The 16,994-nt window shown below is 38.0% G+C and overlaps 1 protein-coding gene across 5 annotated transcripts in view; it reads right to left on the bottom strand.

The window, feature by feature from the left end:
• KIAA0232 (KIAA0232 ortholog) overlaps nucleotides 1–16,994 on the bottom strand; it is a 73,461-nt gene that overhangs the window by 9,893 nt on the left and 46,574 nt on the right. For all 5 annotated transcript variants that reach the window (XM_075499706.1, XM_075499705.1, XM_075499702.1 and 2 more), the window contains 3 exons: nucleotides 13,398–13,464; nucleotides 11,881–11,962; nucleotides 7,004–10,301 (listed from right to left, as the gene is read on the bottom strand). In XM_075499706.1, coding sequence (XP_075355821.1) covers nucleotides 7,004–10,301; nucleotides 11,881–11,962; nucleotides 13,398–13,464 — 3,447 coding nt within the window. The remainder of the gene's footprint in view (nucleotides 1–7,003; nucleotides 10,302–11,880; nucleotides 11,963–13,397; nucleotides 13,465–16,994) is intronic.

The raw sequence follows: 16,994 nt of genomic DNA on the forward strand, positions 1-16,994 counted from the left end.
ACTGTCACAGCCGTAATATGAGGTTCTATTACCCAAACGATAAATGTGCAGATAGAAAAGCCAAGGAACAAAAGGTAGGAGAAATTTGGAGGGGGCGGGGGGGGGGGTTCCTCCCCCCTCTCCTTATGTATACAGAGGTAGTAAAAGGCAAGTTCATGTTGAGAAATAAATAAAAAAACCCCCACAAACCCCAAAATATTTATTTTATTTATATTTAGGGTTTTTTATATATATAAAGAATTTCTCCTCAGGTGAGAGCTTGATTGCTCATACAAGTAGCTCATTAAGAAATTATTCTTTCTTCTTGGCAGAAAATAACAGATAGTTTTATTTTGCAACCTCAAATAAATTTCTTAGAGAGCATTTATGAATATGCAACACATTTTTTTCTCCAACAAGAACTGGCATAGGATGTGCTTAACAACTTAAATCTTATTTTATCAACAATCTGCACACGGGGAAATATTAGTATGATTTTTTTTGCTGTTCCTTAACTAACTATTTTCTATGGAGGTAGCAATCATTCTTCTTGATTTCCTTGCTTCCATCACAAGTCTTTCCCTAAAGTTACAGACAAAAAGTCCACAGCAAGTTCATATGGCAGATTAGTCATTTGCTAGTTAGAAAAGTTACATTGGCCAGAACTTTATTCTTCAAGCAAAATTTACGCAAAGCATCTTCTCAGAGTCTACAGTTTTAAGTACCATCTGCCTGAAGGTCTTGGAAAAAAAAGGCACTTCCAGTATTTTATTAAAAGTTTTAAGGCATCTTTCTATGCTTTTCAGGATAGACTATTTGGGATGCCTAAGAAAAGGCATCTTTCTATGCCTTTCAGGACAGACTATTTGGGCTTTAGATACTAATTTGAAAACACCAGCATTGAATATTTCTACACTTTCAGAATGCATGCTGACACGGATTGAGGCAGTGACAAGAGTTTTGCAGAATCTGAACAGAATAAACACTAAAGGCTCATTATGATCTGAGTATTATCTGAAGTGTTATGACTGACAGTTTCATAACCAACCGTAGAAAAAGTAAAAGTCATATTAATCTGTAAGTACAAATTTCCTTCAACCTGCTCTGCAACCCCTTACTATCAGAAAGAATACAAGAAACACATGAATAATTTAGAAGTCAAAGCAGCAATGAACCCATTGAGTCCCATTCCAAAAGATCAGATCCTAATTTTAGTTCATCAGCTACCCCAGGGAAGATATATCTGGCTCAAGAAGCTAGTCAAAATGAACCAGGGGAGCCAAGTCTAGACTTTATATTCTTAAAACCTATTTGGAAGTCACTTAATTCTCAAATTTCCCTGCAATATACGTGTAAGGGACCCTATGAGATCATCTAGTTTCTACTCTTGCACAAAGCCAGAATCAACTACAAAATTCCTACACCCTAAATCTCTTCAAAACAGAATTTCCACTGCTTCTCTAAAAACAATTGAGCCTTACAGTAAGCTCATTTTCTGGTTAGAATTATTTTTCTTCATTTTCCCTTGTTGTGATTTAGGTCATCACATCCACTTCCTTTGTGTTTACCAGAGCCTACAGGACAAGCACAGCTTCTTCCTTATCTCCTATAACTATGAACATGGCTTCTGCAAAACTGCTGGGTTCTTCTTCAAGTTTCTCTCTTTTTTTTGAGATAAACAACCCCAGTTCCTTCACTCTGTTTTCAAGAGTAGTGATCTTTGCGTTGCTCTCCTCAGGACATCTTTCTTGACACAAGGTAATGGGAGCTAAGCCCGGTACTCCAGCAGGCGGCTTTCTAGCTCCAGCTATAGAGGAGCAATTCCTTCCGCTCTTACAGAAGGACTTTCCTATTTGTATATCACAGTGCTGTCTTTTGCACTGTGTTATTGCTGATTTACCTCAGCTTATGATCTACTTGAAGATGCTTTTCTGTTTCACATCACTTCCTCGCCTGTCACTCCTCACTGTGTTTGTGAAGAGGATTATTATTTTCTTTGTATTTGTACCTGCTGGATTGCATTTTAGCTTTCAGACCATTTCTCCAATTTAACAACCTTTTGAGTCTAATCCTGTCTTTCAGTGTAACTGCAGACTTTCCCAGTTTGATATCATCAGGGATTTTCATAAACATGTATTTTACTCCCCAGACCAAAAAAATTAATCATCTCCCTTGTCCTCTAGTAAGCCACTGTGTTATTTTGAGTGTGCAGTCTTTTTGCCAAAACCAATACTTAGAAACTTTCTCACTTTCTCAAGCATCCATGCCATTTATTGGTTAAAACACTTACCTAGTAAATTTAAGAGAGTCATTGGTAATACCCCAGGTCCCATTTTCCTCTTTAAAAAGATGGAAATGTGTTTGCCTTCCATATATTTGCTATCTTCTCTGTGTTCTCAGGCAAGTATTCTACTAGGCTTTTTTCAAATTAGTTGCTGCTCCTCATGACATTTAGCTGAATATTGCTATGACTAGCTGAAACAGTGTAATTTATCTGTACTACTCCTTTGCCTAATTGTATTTTCACCAACAATTCAAACAATGACAAAAACCCACACCGAACAGTACCTTTTTGACATTGTCTTTTCATAGCTTTCCAAGCTTGTTAGTTCCGTCTCTCAGAAATATCCTTCAGTCATGTTTTCAGTTTCTGATTTACTTCTGGGACTTTCAGGTGTACCAAATCTTTATTTTGTTGACTTACTTTATACCTTGGGTTTTTTCCTAGTGATTTTTATACTGTCATTGTGAACTCCATCTTTTTAAGGTCCCTTTCATACAAGATAATTTCATCCTTCAAAATCTCAGCAAATTGTTGTCTTATTAATTAGAAAGTTAGAGCTCAGAGTCTTTGTAGCTGTTTTCATCATCTGCCACAATCAGCACATATCAAGAACCATCTGGACCAATCCTTTCTCAGATAGCCCCGAAATTACTCTCTCTTTTACAATTAAGTCCTTTGCTTTGTATGTGGATGACTCTACGTGCTCTTGAATGTTTTGCCCTCTTGATTCTCATGATTTTAAGCCATAAAGCAGACTCCCCTGAATTTTGTCTCCCTCTTATCACTACCTAGGTTTATGGCAGGTTATCTCCTACACTATTGACCTCAGAACCAATGTATGTAAGGCACCCCTCTTCCCTTCCTCTCTTGACAGCCCTTCCTAAAGGAGTTACACACTTAAATTGCATTACTCCAGTCAAGCAAAGTACCTCACCAAATCTAATAGGCCAATTAAGTCAAGAGATCCATGAACACATGTTTTTTGCCAGTAAAATGTTCTCATCCCCGAATGCATTGTCCTAGCCATGTTCAGACCTCAAAAGTTTGGTACCAGTCCCAACAAAACGCACAAGTCCCTTTATCTATGTCAAGGACTTAATAGCATAAACATTCTTAGGGCACACCTACTAGATCAGAGCCCATATAAAATTTCTGGGTAAGAGATTCAGCATTGTTACATTCAGAGATTGTTAACTGGACCAGATTGTGTACTTACCCATGACTCCATAGCTAAATAGTAAGAGCATTTACTTGGAAGAAAAAGGACTGTACTTCAGTGGGTATTTTTTGTGGGGTTTTGTTGCTGTTGTTTGGAGGAGGGTTGTTGGCGGTTTTTTTTTTGGGGGGGGGGGGGGGTGTTTTAATCTTAAGGCTAGGTATATAAATATCATTCACTCTTGAAGAACTTCTGCAGGAACTATCAGCAAATTCCTTCTGCAAAATATTCTACAAGTCTAAAAGAAGTGCTCTAATATAGAAGGTAAGAGAGAGGAAACGGAACCAGGTTCTCCTACAGTCTTATAAATAGGAGGTATTCAAAGATGTGTGTTTGCACAGCACGTATGTAATTCAAGTTTATGTGATGCAAACCAGAATGTTTTACCTTTACACCATGGTCCACAACAGTATTTTCACACCCATTATTTATGCAAAATATTGGAGGTACCTCAGAACACAACTCAACTTCATACCTGAGATAACAGTGAGTGAAATAGTAATTTTAATTTTTATCATAAGTCAGTAAAAGGAAACACAGAAGTTTCATTAAAAAAAAAATCCTTTACAAATATTGATCTGTACTAATCAGTCAATTTCATAGCCTCTGCTAAAGTTAAAACTCTTTGTCCCATGCATGTATGTGTGGGGTGTCCAGGAATAATGCTTCTCCTAAACCGTTCTACTTCTAGGTATTTTATATCTATTTTATTCAATGCTCATGAAATATCACTCTTAAAAAGAGGAAAGTTCACACACAGAAGACATACTTGCATGACATTTGCACCCTTTCTGCACACAATATAGTCATCCTATTTACTGATTAAAGTTTACTTCATAACCAACATATTAAAATTGTTTTAATGCTTAAAAAACCTCTTATTTTACAGACAGACTTAACTACAATAATAAATTTAGATAAATGTTCTCAAGCCAAAAAGCCTGGTATCTTCAGATGCACACTAATGGCTCTTAGAAAAGCCCAGAGGTGCACACATCCTCTTGAGACATGCTAGATACAGGAGGACTAGTTAACCCAGTCTTTCTGAGTTTAGGTTGTAATCAGGCCCCTCAAGCTCCCTAGGAAGAGCTTAATTGCCAACCAAATTGGACTGCCGAGATGGTTGTCAGCCCTTTGTATTCTTAGTGGCTTATAATTTTGAAGCTATAAAAATGCCTACAAAGTCATGTCACCTGAGCAAGGGAAGCAGTTAAGTTTTCCTCTTGTACTAAGGAACTTAAAGAAAATAAAATACCACAGCTTTCTAAGCACTATTCAGTACCAACGTTTTTTTCAAGCCTCATAGCTACCATAAACTATGGAGCCACTGTAAACTTCTTTTATACCAGACACTTACTACTTTCTTGAATGGATAAGTGGTTGACGCAAAGATGAGAATAAACATCCTCATGGGGCACTAAGCATCCAGAAAGGAGATCTGAAAAGGGCTGGAAGGAACTTTAGACTCTTGCTGTCACAAATAACTGTATTATACCATTTGTTCATTCATTATGTCCTATGGCATGATGAAGTTAGATTCTGCTTACTCCTGGTAAAAGGTAATTCCAGAATCTGTTCTGACTTACAGTCTAAGTTTATTAATGTTTTTGGTGACTCTTTTTGCAGGGCCTGGCGCAAACCCAGAAAGTTCCCAGACTCTAGAAAAGATTCTGAGCCACTTCATTGCCGTTAACTTAACAGAGCAGCAGGAACCAAGATGTCTAGAAAGGGCCTGGAAAAATCACAAATTTGATTCTCTTGTGCAAGCAGCAGACATCAACTTATTGACATGGGGAAAAGAAGCTGCAATAGCAATTAAAGGAGGATGACAGGAGAAACAAATGGGGAAGAAAGAGAATAAGGAACTCTGATTTTGTGCAACAAAAAGGTTAGCTTTAGTTTTAGCAAGAAAAAGGTTAGCTTTCCCATACATGAATTAGTGTTTCAGACTTGTAATTGAGAAGTATACAATCACACAACACAAGCTGGGTGCAACTCTCCAGTTGAAAATGAAAAAAATTCCCTCCTAATGTAGATACTACAACTGCCAAGTAGGAGAGGAGGCTGAAGGGCAAAAGAAAATGTAAGATGCAACTTACTACTATCCAGATGACATCTCTGGGCTGGTTGCACAACTAAATTATTTTAGAATAGAATAGAATATTTCAGTTGGAAGGCACCTACAACGATCATCTAGTCCAACTGCATGACCACTTCAGGGCTGAGCAAAAGTTAAAGCGTGTTCTTAAGGGCATTGTCCAAATGCCTCTTAAACACTGACAGGCTTGGGGCATCGACCACCTCCCTGGGAAGCTGTCCCGGTGTTTGACCACCCTCTCGGTAAAGAAATGCTTCCTGAAGTCCGGTCTAAACCTCCCCTGGTGTGGCTTTGAACCACTCCCATGTGTCCTATTACTGGATACCAGGGAGAAGAGCTCAGCACCTCCCTCTCCACTTCCCCTCCTCAGGAAGCTGTAGAGAGCAATGAGGTCGCCCCTCAGCCTCCTTTTCTCCAAACTAGACAAGCCTAAAGTCCTTGGCTGCTCCTCATAGGACATTTCTTCCAGCCCTGTCACACTTTTAAGGACCTTCATTTTGCTGGTCAAGTATTTCTTCTCAAGAGCAGAGGGAGCTCACAGCAAGAAGAACTTGGACATTTTTGGCTGGAAGGGATTTTTGCTCTTGATCATTACTTAACCTATGGCTACAATGACCTGAAAGAAAACTCTGAGCGTAACCCGTAGTTATAAGTTAGGCCTCCTTACAGTACTGTGGTAGTGATGGATATTTAGCATACATGTTTTATTTCTTTTTGTTTCTATGCTGACGAGAGAATATTTTAATTTCCAGACAGTTAAGCCTTTCTACAAACCTTTCTTTTCTCAAGTTTACATCCAGTAATTCAAGTCCAAATTCTCCTACTTGGAAGTAACTACAATTCATATTGCAGACTGACTTCAGATCTTCCTCTTCAAAATTTTAAAATAGGTTTGAATCAAAATCAGTAATATCTCATTACTCAAACTTTATGCACATTTTAACAAATATAAATCAGATAAGCTAAAAACCTAAGGTAAACAGATTTTAAAGTCACATGAGTATACACATGCATATATTTTTAAAGGTATGCAAGATGACACCGTAATGCCTGAAGATGGTTAATTTTTCACTGAATCACAGAATGATTGAGGTTCAAAGGGAACTCTGGAGGTCATCATGTCCAACTCCCCCTGCTCAAGCTGGGCCACCTAGAGCAGGTTGCCCAGGACCACGTCCAGATGCCTTCTGAATATCTCCAAGGATGGAGACTCTACAACCTTCCTGGGCAACCTGTGCCAGCGCTAGGTCACCCTTACAGTAAAAAAGTTTTTCCTTATGTTCATGTGGAACCTCCAGTGCTTCTACAAAACTGTATTTTTCTAGAGAACTATACAATTACAAACATTTGAATTGAACTGTCACATGACAAATTGCTGGTTATCAGCTGCCAGCTGCAAATTCCATAATTTTATATATCCACATACCTCTTCAAGCTCTCCTGAAGAAACAGGATTATCCTCGTACGTGGGGAAACGGCACCCTGCTTTACAACTGCAAAACCTGCTAGTCTCCTCACGTGGCTCCACTATTCTGCAGTTTACTTTAGAGCTCTCCATCGCCCTCCCATCTACAGACTCTTTCATACTGCATTCTAAACAGGGATCTTGGTTTCCTACTGGCAACATCCCAGCCGACTCTTCTTGGGAATCCAATGATGTTTGTGCACTCTTCTCCATTCCAGACTTTTTTAATCTGGGAAGGAATTTTCCAGATTCAAGCTCTGATTTTCCATAATAATGCCCTTCTTTTTCTGCATCTTCTTCCAGAGGTTTGAGATCTGCTTGTGGATCCTCAAATACATCTACTTGAGAAGGGACAGCAATACCTCCCTCATCTTTTTCTGACTCAAATTCTGACTCACTTCCACCACCTGGAGAAAGTTCAGATGCAGAAATTGGGCGAAAGTGAGTCCTTGGAGAAATCCGTATAGCCCTGTACTGAGTTCGATCAACACCACATATCCTGGGGTGTAAAACCTCACTGTCTGAATCAGAGCACAGAATTGACTTAGGCTTAAAACTAGGGCTGAAAGATGCAATTCCTTCTGGCTCAAATGAACACTCTACATGAAGAACTTGTGAAAATGGATTGTTCAGGTCAAAGGAAGAGAATGAGTATTCAAGCCCTGGTTCTTCAACTTGAAAGTTACTACAAGCTCCCAGTAAGTCTTCATGGAAGATAAAAGAAAAACCCTTATTTAATCCATTATCTCCACTCTTTGATTGCTCATTCTGTTCAAATGATACAAATGGCCTCCATAGTTGCCTATGACCAGGGGCAAAGCTATTACCTGGAGTCATAAAAACATCTGTACCAGCTATAGTCACTACGTCAGAAGCTGCACATTGTAATAAGCTCCCTTTTGAATGACTAGGTGGCACCACTGCCCATTCTCCATCACTGTTAAATGTTTTGAGCTCCCCATACACACCACCAAGTATAAATGAGTTTTCTTTATCCTGGTTAACATCCCAAGGTTTTGATGGTGTAGTATAGTCACCACCATCTACTTTTGATAAATCATTTGAGACAAAGGCTCTCTTCTCTAAATTCTCCTTTTGACCTTCCCAAAGATGATACTCTGATCTCTGCACTGCTTTATTGGGCTCCTGGAGGGTTTCAACTTTTGCTTCTGTATCCAAACAGCAGCAATAGTTATTTACATCAGTTGAAAACAATTCATCTTCTATTCCTTCTATTTCTACCATCGCTGCAGAATTTCTGTCTGTCATATTTGTCCAAATATCTTTAATAACCCCTGAGCTGTAGCCATCTCCATGTGGACTGCTTTCACTACACCCTTGTGTAGTTTCATAGTCTTTACTTTCTGCTTTTTGTTCTAGCTGAATACCACAGACAGATTCTAGCTTAGATTTTTTTTTGAAAATCAAAGTGGGCATTTCTCCTAAAGTTCTAGCTTGTTGCTGGCAGGTTTCTTCTGGCAAAAAATCTAGAATTTCTTCATCTACATAACTCGAAGACACTCTAGGAACTACATAATTAATATCTTCTGCATTAAATTGCGTGGATTCTTCATATGGAATATTTAAAGTCTCATTGTCTGAACGTGTTTCTTCCGAGTGTGACCATGGACTACAGGTTCTTGTTGAAAGATTGGAACAGTGTTCATTTTCATCAAAGGCACTATTTTTGGTCCATATTAGCAATCTAGACTGTGTTTTCCCAATAATATTAGCAGTGCTACTAGAATCTGCATTTTCATTTCCCAAGTTGAGTGTTTCAAAAGAAAATGGTAAAACAGAGTTACTGCATTGCACTTCAAACACTGAAAAACAAGAGTTTATACCAGACCCTTCATTAATATCTGAAAAGAGCTCTTGATTGCCAGCAAGCATGTGTGAATTAAGCATTGTGCTGTCTAAGATGGGGGAGAATCTGATTGGAGAATCTCCTCCAAAACTTTCCCCATCTGCATCACCAGAACTAGAAGATGAACAGCACTCCCAAAATTGAGCTAAATTACTAAGGTCTTGCAAGAACCACCCTTCAGCACCAACAGAGCTGGTCGAATCTGTCCATATTGCACTTTCCCCTTGCAACTCCATTCCATCTAACACTATGCAACATTCTGCCTCAAAATCAGTTTTTTCTTTACTCTTTTGTCGAATCATATTTAAAATCCGACTCTCCCCTTGCATCGTATCTGAGGCACCAGGATCCAACATGGATTGATCAATATCCACTTCATAGAAGTGTGTTAGTTCTGACAGATGAACATCATCTAAATATTTGTCGTCCTCTGGTTGAGAACATATTGAGGTCCCAGCGAGGTCAATATCCTCATTTAGAACTGCAGGCATTTCTACAAAGTGACCATCAATGAAAGTACCTGCTGCGAGGTATGTTTTATGAATATTATTGTTGCTAATACAAAGACCATGCACTGATTCAGACAACTCTTCTACAGCCTCTGATGTTACGCCACATATATCTTCTCTGTTGCGGTATGTAGTCTCCAGCTTGCTTTTTCTGCTAAGAGGAACAAAGTACTCTGTAATCGGCTCAGTATACCACAAGGGTTCTTCTTTATATTCCTTTTCATTTCTGCTGTCTAAATACAAATCTTTTCCATCACTACCGCCAGCTTCTTTTCTTCCAATTTCTTTTAATGGCCTTTTACCTCTTTTGCACAGCTGTTTGATGGACCCGCTGCTACTGCTGCTACTGCTTCCGCTGTGGACTTTTCTATCAGCCTTTTCACCAGATTTCACTGAAAGCCTGCTTTGCCCATTACGCCCTTTTTTATTTCGAACCTCTCTTGTTTTGTGTCTTACTTTAATGCATTTCATTGATGCCTTGTATTCACCTTGATTACCACTAGAACTTGAGCCAGCCTCACTGGATCCAGATGACCAGGAGCGAGGACGCATCTTTCCCTCAGACTTGTGTCGGACTTGTTTTTTGTACAAAACAGGCTTCTCTTCAACAGTGTTGTTACTAAACTTGTTTTCTTTCTCATTTTTACTTTTCTTCTGCTGGGTTCGTTCCTGTACAGTGGCAGGTACTTTACTACTTCTGTCTTTAGTTACTTCACTTTCACTATTGCAGTCCTTTGGAGAAGATGTATCCGTGCTAGTTGGTGGAGCAGTGGATGAAGATGAGGAGCTAGAGTAAGAGCATACTTTGGATTTATTCCATACAGTCATAATTTCCTGCAGGCAAACTGGCTTTTCAGAAAGAGGAGGAAATGCTTCATAGTACCTGAAAGCAAAACAAAACGGTGACATTCAGATCATAGAACTTTAGACAGGTATTAAGATTAGAAAGTATTACTAAAAACACATCAAAACACTACCAATCTAATTGCCAAAAAATCTAGTTTGTTCTACATATGCACATGCCACTCATTGCACTGTTTGACTGATAACAAAGGGGAGATTAAGATAAGCTTTAAAAGTGCTTATATTAATATATGTTTAAAAGTATACTGCCAAGTAAAACAATCCCAGTTTTAGGGAGCACTAAACTTCACTGTAGGCAGAAATTGTGGATGCTTAAAACAGTGAAGGCCTGACTCCAGATTTATTGGATAATGTAGCAATTCACTACAGACTTCTTAAACATGTTTGATTTAGAGTATAAATGAGGAAGTCCTGAATTTCAGTTTTTAAATTCTCCGTTGTGAAATGAGACACTATTTGTTAAGTTCTACATATCTTGATCATCCAGTTATTAAGAAAAAGCCATTGCAAAAAAAGATTAGTTCTTGAGTAGTTTAAGATGCTTAACAGCTTTGTGCAACAGGGACAAAATTAAAATATGGTTTTCTGCAACGTTTATAGTAGCCTGTGTTTGACAGTAAAGAGATTTATACTGAATTGCATATATTTCAAGGAAAACCTATTAAAAATATTCGGAAGTCAGTTAAATTAAATGCACATTACCACAATCAGTTCCCTGAAGAAGTATCATCCATTTAGCAACACTTCTACTAGACTGTTGCTACCAATGGTTATTATTAACAGATACAGAAGCAGTCATATCTCCAAGAGAAGTCAATGATATAACTCCTAGGTACTTCAGTAACACTGGACTCAGGTAATTGGTAACTACTGGACCACTTTGGTTATAAAGAGTTTAAAGGTTATAAAAGAGTTTCAGCTTCCCACTTCTGCAACAGAAGACAGAGTTCTAAACAAGACAGGACAAGGGGTAATGGTTTTAAACTAAAAGAGGGTAGATTTAGACTAGATACAAGGAATAAATTTTTTACAATGAGGGTGGTGAAACACTGGAACAGGTTGCCCAGAGAGGTGGTAAATGCCCCATCCCTGGAAACATTCAAGGTCAGGCTGGACAAGGCTCTGAGCAACCTGATCTAGTTGAAGATGTCCCTGCTCATTGGGGGGGGGGGGGGGGGGGGTTGGACTAGATGACCTTGAAAGGTTCTTTCCAACCCAAACCATTCTATGATTCTATGAACCCAGGAAACTGATTGTCTCCCTGCAAGTCTAACGTGTCAATTAATGCTGTTTTAAAGGCTTTTAATTTGTCTAGTTGACTTGGTCTTCAGGAAACTAAGATACAGTATGGTTTGAGTTCTGCATATAGTCAAAAGAAAGCATTCAGGACTTTGCTAGAAATTAAATTAGCCCATGGTACCAAATGGTCATATAAGATCATAATAAACATATAAGATCAACAGCAGGAAAAAAAATGTATTTCTTAATATCCACAAAACTCCAGATTCCCCACTAAGTTAACTTCACTGTGTTAAAATACAGGAGTAAAAGGAGAAAAGAGAAAAGCATCTCAGATAATAATAATAAAAAATGCATACATTTCTACTTGATCCTTTGCTGTGGGAGATAAATCAGTCTCGGGAGACAAAGAGCCTTCTAACTTTTTGTGAATCTTCTCCTCTGTTTTGGAAGAAAATTCCAAATGCTTAACAGAAAAATTCAAAAAGCCAGTGTATTTTATAACAGTATTTAACAAAAAGCACCAGGATGTATACCTGTAATAGTAGTAAATTTCCATAAAACACTGTAAATAACAGAATAATTTATAGTCTGGTTATTATACATAAAGAAATTAGAAGTTACCGTCCAAGATTCAAGTTTTCCACAGTTGTCTTATTAAGCTCTGCAAATTTCACCAAATGTGACTGGCTAGCAGCTGCATACAACTTCATGGTTAGCAATGCCCCTGCTAGGAGACTTCCTATTGAATTTTTAGTTATTTCATATCCAAAGCCTTATCTCCTTCTTGCATTGCTACATATAAAAAAAGATTAAAAAAAAAATCAAACTATTTAACTAAGTATTTTTATGAATGGTTGCATCTAACTTCTCATGTATTTCACTAAAAGGAAGTACCCCTGCAGTAGTTGCTGTGCTTTGGATGGATGTAAAGGCATATTTCCTGTGTGAGAGATGACTCTAAAGATTTCTAATTCTTTATACTAAAATCTGTAAAATAGAAAAAAAAAAAATCTGAGATACACACACTAATTTTACTTTTTTTTCCAAAATAAATGGTCAATATCATCTTGGCTCAGTAAGAAAGTGTCACAGCACAGCACTATGAAATACTAAGAGCTAACTAGTAATTACTGTTTAAAAATAGAAAAAGGGAATGGAAACAGCTAAAATCATGCTTTAAGCAGGTAAATATTTATCCCTTCTTTATTGCTATTTATACTACACAATAAGCATATTAATTTTACTATAAGTGTCAAAGGTTGCTGCTATGCGCCTCAACACTTATATGCAATGAACTTTCACTGGAGACACCATGATTTTATATTATGCTCCCTGCCCTAAACTTGACAACATGAAGTCCCCATTATCATTCCCCTAAAGCCTGGAAATGTTAAGCATACCTCTGTGTGATGGCTATGTGGACGCTTTTCACAGGAATAGCTAGTATATAACCATTTTGAGGCCAATTGGTAAAGAGCAATTGCTCTTTGCAAGTATCAATACACAAAAGGAACAAAAATCAGGCCTACTTTATTTTGATTTTGGGGGTGGGGGTGGGGGGGCGGGGTGAGGGGGTGGAATGCTGAATATGGAATATTTACTTGAAAAGCAGGCCTAGCTGGATATGAACAGTTACAGCTTTTCATGAGGAAAACTCCATTTGTGAATGGCTATTTCTTAGGTGAAAAAAACATACTAGTAGAGAATTGCTTAAACTATTGGAATGAAATTATTCAAATGCATTTTAAAATTGCGCGGCCTGTATTAAAAGCTACTAAATTAACAGCCTGCTCCCCCACCCCCACATCTCAGAATGTTACACAGTTGATAAATACAATATATGGCCTCAGAAGTTTAAAGATTTAGTCCTCACCTTGCTTACTCTGAAGGTCTTTCAGTCTGGAGCAAAGCTCCTCCACTAACGTTTCAATCCCAGAGCTCTGCACAACAAAACCACGGGGGGGGGGGGGAGAAAAGAAAACATAACTTACTAAAAAGAATGTTCATTTTATAGAAAGACAACAATACAGTAAACATATCTTAGCAGACATGTATTTTTCTTTTTGCATGGTAACTACGCATTAAAAAGCAACAAAAATTATTACTAGGTATAAATCCATTCCTATAAATACATTAGAGGTCAAAATGATTCCACGAAACATGTAGATACTTTCACACAGAGGCTTCAAACTGCAAGTCACGTGGTTGCATTACTGTATATCCAAGGTTTTGCAAACTCTGCACTGTCCCATTTACTGCACTCTATCGCATAGGATTTAGCCAAGAGTCTCAGGGTAGAAGTTCAAGAATCAACTGATCACTAAGATGCATTTTAAAAAGCTAAGCCTGACCCTTTTGGTTGCACAGTTTATACCTGTGAGAAAGGGACTGTTAAAAGGATACAGAAAATCAGGAGCGAAGGTGAAAAGGAGAACAGTATGGAGACATATACGTATAGGTGGCAGAGAGGGAAAGGAAACGGTTCCATAGTATCTTCGTGCAAAACTTATCCCATAGTTTTGCCAGTTTACAATGCCCAGTTTTTTTCTTTTTAAACATTGTGTTGTTTGCTCAGGAGAGCAGAAGGAAAAATAAACACAGTATTCATCTTCCCTATAAGCCTCTATTTTTCTCCTTTATTCCTCCACATAAACCTTCCATACACTCAAGCTTCCTTTTAAATCCCATTTCAGTGTTATTCTTACATGCTTCTGCTTTTACTATCTGCCTAGACTTGCAAGCAGTTCTAGATAAAGCAACAGCACCAGAACAGCAAAAGACTGAAAAATAAACACACACACAAAATGGTACAATATACTGCCAACTGTCCCATAGGAGAAAGCCCCGTGCTATTCTAATGGAATAAAAGTTGAATTCCAGCCAGTGAAATACTAAATACCAACCTACAGCCTGAAATGACCATTCCTGTTGGAAGGAAAACTAGGTGAGGTGGGTATAGATATTTGTGTTCCTAAGTATTTCTATGCTCAGGGATCATGCTCAGAGATGACGCTTTGCACTTTCCATAACTGCAAACAGAAGGCTGGAATCACAGCTAAACGCAGCAATCCGAAACAAGTGCGGAGGATGCACGTTGCCATACATCTGGGAATGGTAACAAGGGAGAATGTGCAGCTTCTCGTATCCTGTGCAGTTTCCTCAACAACAACGCCAGCACCTTGCCCCCATCATACCTGGAGATTCTGAGACTTATCCAAACCTCCTCCAAAATCATCTCACCACCTGAATTTGACATGCTCTTGTGTGCATATAGTCATGGAATACGCATTCTCTCCAAAGGTAATGCAGATCAAATATCACGTTACAGAAATGCATGAAAAAGAGTTTGATTTGCTGTGTCACCATGGTGGTATAAAGATTTCATTTTTCCAAGATCTAAGAGTTTCTCCTGTCTCCTGATTACTGGCTAGAAATTGCTGAGAAATGTGAATAGATGTTGCTAAAACACAGGAAAATATTATGGAAAAGGGAATACTAATTTATACAGTGAAACTAGCTTGTTTAATTCTCCGTCAGAAACACACACTTGAAAAATCATATACTGGAGCAATGACTTATATGCTAACTTCTAAATTTTAATTATTTGCAGTCAAGTGAGAAAGCAATTTTCTATTCCTAACTGCATTGCTGCACTGAAGTGCTAAATATAAACCTTTATGCCACATACTTAACTGAGGATGACTTGGCAATATTAAACTTTAGACGGCATCTTCTATAGCAGTAAATTTACCAACATAAATTGAATTGTTCAGAAAGAACCAAGCAGCACAGTAATATGGACAAACCTATGTAGTTGTAATAATCATCACTTTATGTCTATACCACTCCTGACTCCCCCCTCCTCCCCCCAAAAGGGCAACAGAGGAGGAGCTGGCCTTGTTTTTGCTTAGCTCTCCGAACTGTCTAATTGAACACACACCTGTAGCAAATACTCAAAATCTAAGGAATATAGATTCACTTCCTTAACTTAATTATAACATCATGTCAAAAAAATCCCCCAAACCGGCAACAATATGCTCACCATTACACCGAAGAAGTGAAAACTTTTGGAATCAAACCTTCATTTCCTCCTGTACCATGAAACTAATACTTGAGTCAGCTGACAGGCTGCATGCTGTCCTGCATAGCACGCTGATGTAGCTAGCGCTAGCTTTAAAAAAAAGAAAGGGGGGGGGAAGCCACTGTGCAGAATGCCAAGTCTCTAGAGACCACTTGCTGAACCTCTTACTGCAGTATATAAAAACAAGCTGCAGACTTAATGTAATGAATGCCTCAGCAATTATTTCATATATGACGGTGTCGTTCTCTGAATATGAGATTTAGTTACTGTATTTTTTCATTGTTTAAGTTAATGCATTGTCGTTGCAGCAACCCTGTTGCCAGAAAGTAAGATATTCCAGGCACTGTCTTGGTTCAATAGGACACAATCAGTTAACAAAATTAGGTGATCTGCCTGAACTGCTTTGCTTATGTTCAGATTTAAAGACAGTCCCCAAACAGGAAAAATACTGGAGTACTTTAAAAACATTTTTCAGCACGGAAGCGCCTAATTATGATTGCTTTTGTAATTCCAACACAAAAGGCTTAAATCTCATTATTATCTGTAAAGTTATTTAAACTACTGACCCAGATTTCTACTAACCCTTTTCTCTCATTCAAACTACAAAGGGCAGCACGTCATTTTTAAAATTCATATTTTTCATTTTGCATAGCAAAGCTTCCCTCACAACGAAAACATATTTTATTCTGTTCTACTGTTTCCAACATATTTCTGTTTCCTTCCCCTGCTTTAACTTACATCCAGTTCCATCAAAAGTTGTTCTTTTTGGCTTTTCATCAGCTGGCTGAAGCAAGGGAAGGATTACGTAAAGGATAGGTGTTATGTTACTGGCATAGGAATGACCGTGCTAACAGATAAATTAAGCTGCTGAACTCAGCCAACATGAACAAGAACAGTCAATCTGACTGCTGGAGTTACAGGACTCTAACAGCCAGTGTCTTTCTTACTGACCAACATGACTCTGTTCAGAGCCAAATTAATGTAGTTCTGCATAATGAGGAATGAAAGCAATTAAAAAAGAAACAGCAAAGCTGGCACACATTTTTTTATATATATACTAAAGTGTTTTCATTTTTTGGTGGTGGTTTTTTTGTGGGATTTTTGTGGGTTTGGTTTGGTGGGGTTTTTTTTTGGGGGGGGGGTTGGTGGTTTTTTTTTGTTTGGTGTTTTTGTTGTTGTTTTGTTTGTTTGTTTGTTTGTTTTACACACACATGCATATATATATATATATATATATATATATATATGTAATGTCAAATCTTAAATCAAAGATCTTTTTAACATGGTCTACTTTGGAAGTAGAGCAGTCAGAAACGACCAAGTAATGACTCATTGGCTTAAAGCAACACAATTGCTTTTGAACCTACATTCACACCCCTGTATAGCTGC

The sequence above is a fragment of the Mycteria americana genome, chromosome 4 (assembly GCF_035582795.1).
Source record: "Mycteria americana isolate JAX WOST 10 ecotype Jacksonville Zoo and Gardens chromosome 4, USCA_MyAme_1.0, whole genome shotgun sequence".
NCBI lineage: Eukaryota > Metazoa > Chordata > Aves > Ciconiiformes > Ciconiidae > Mycteria > Mycteria americana.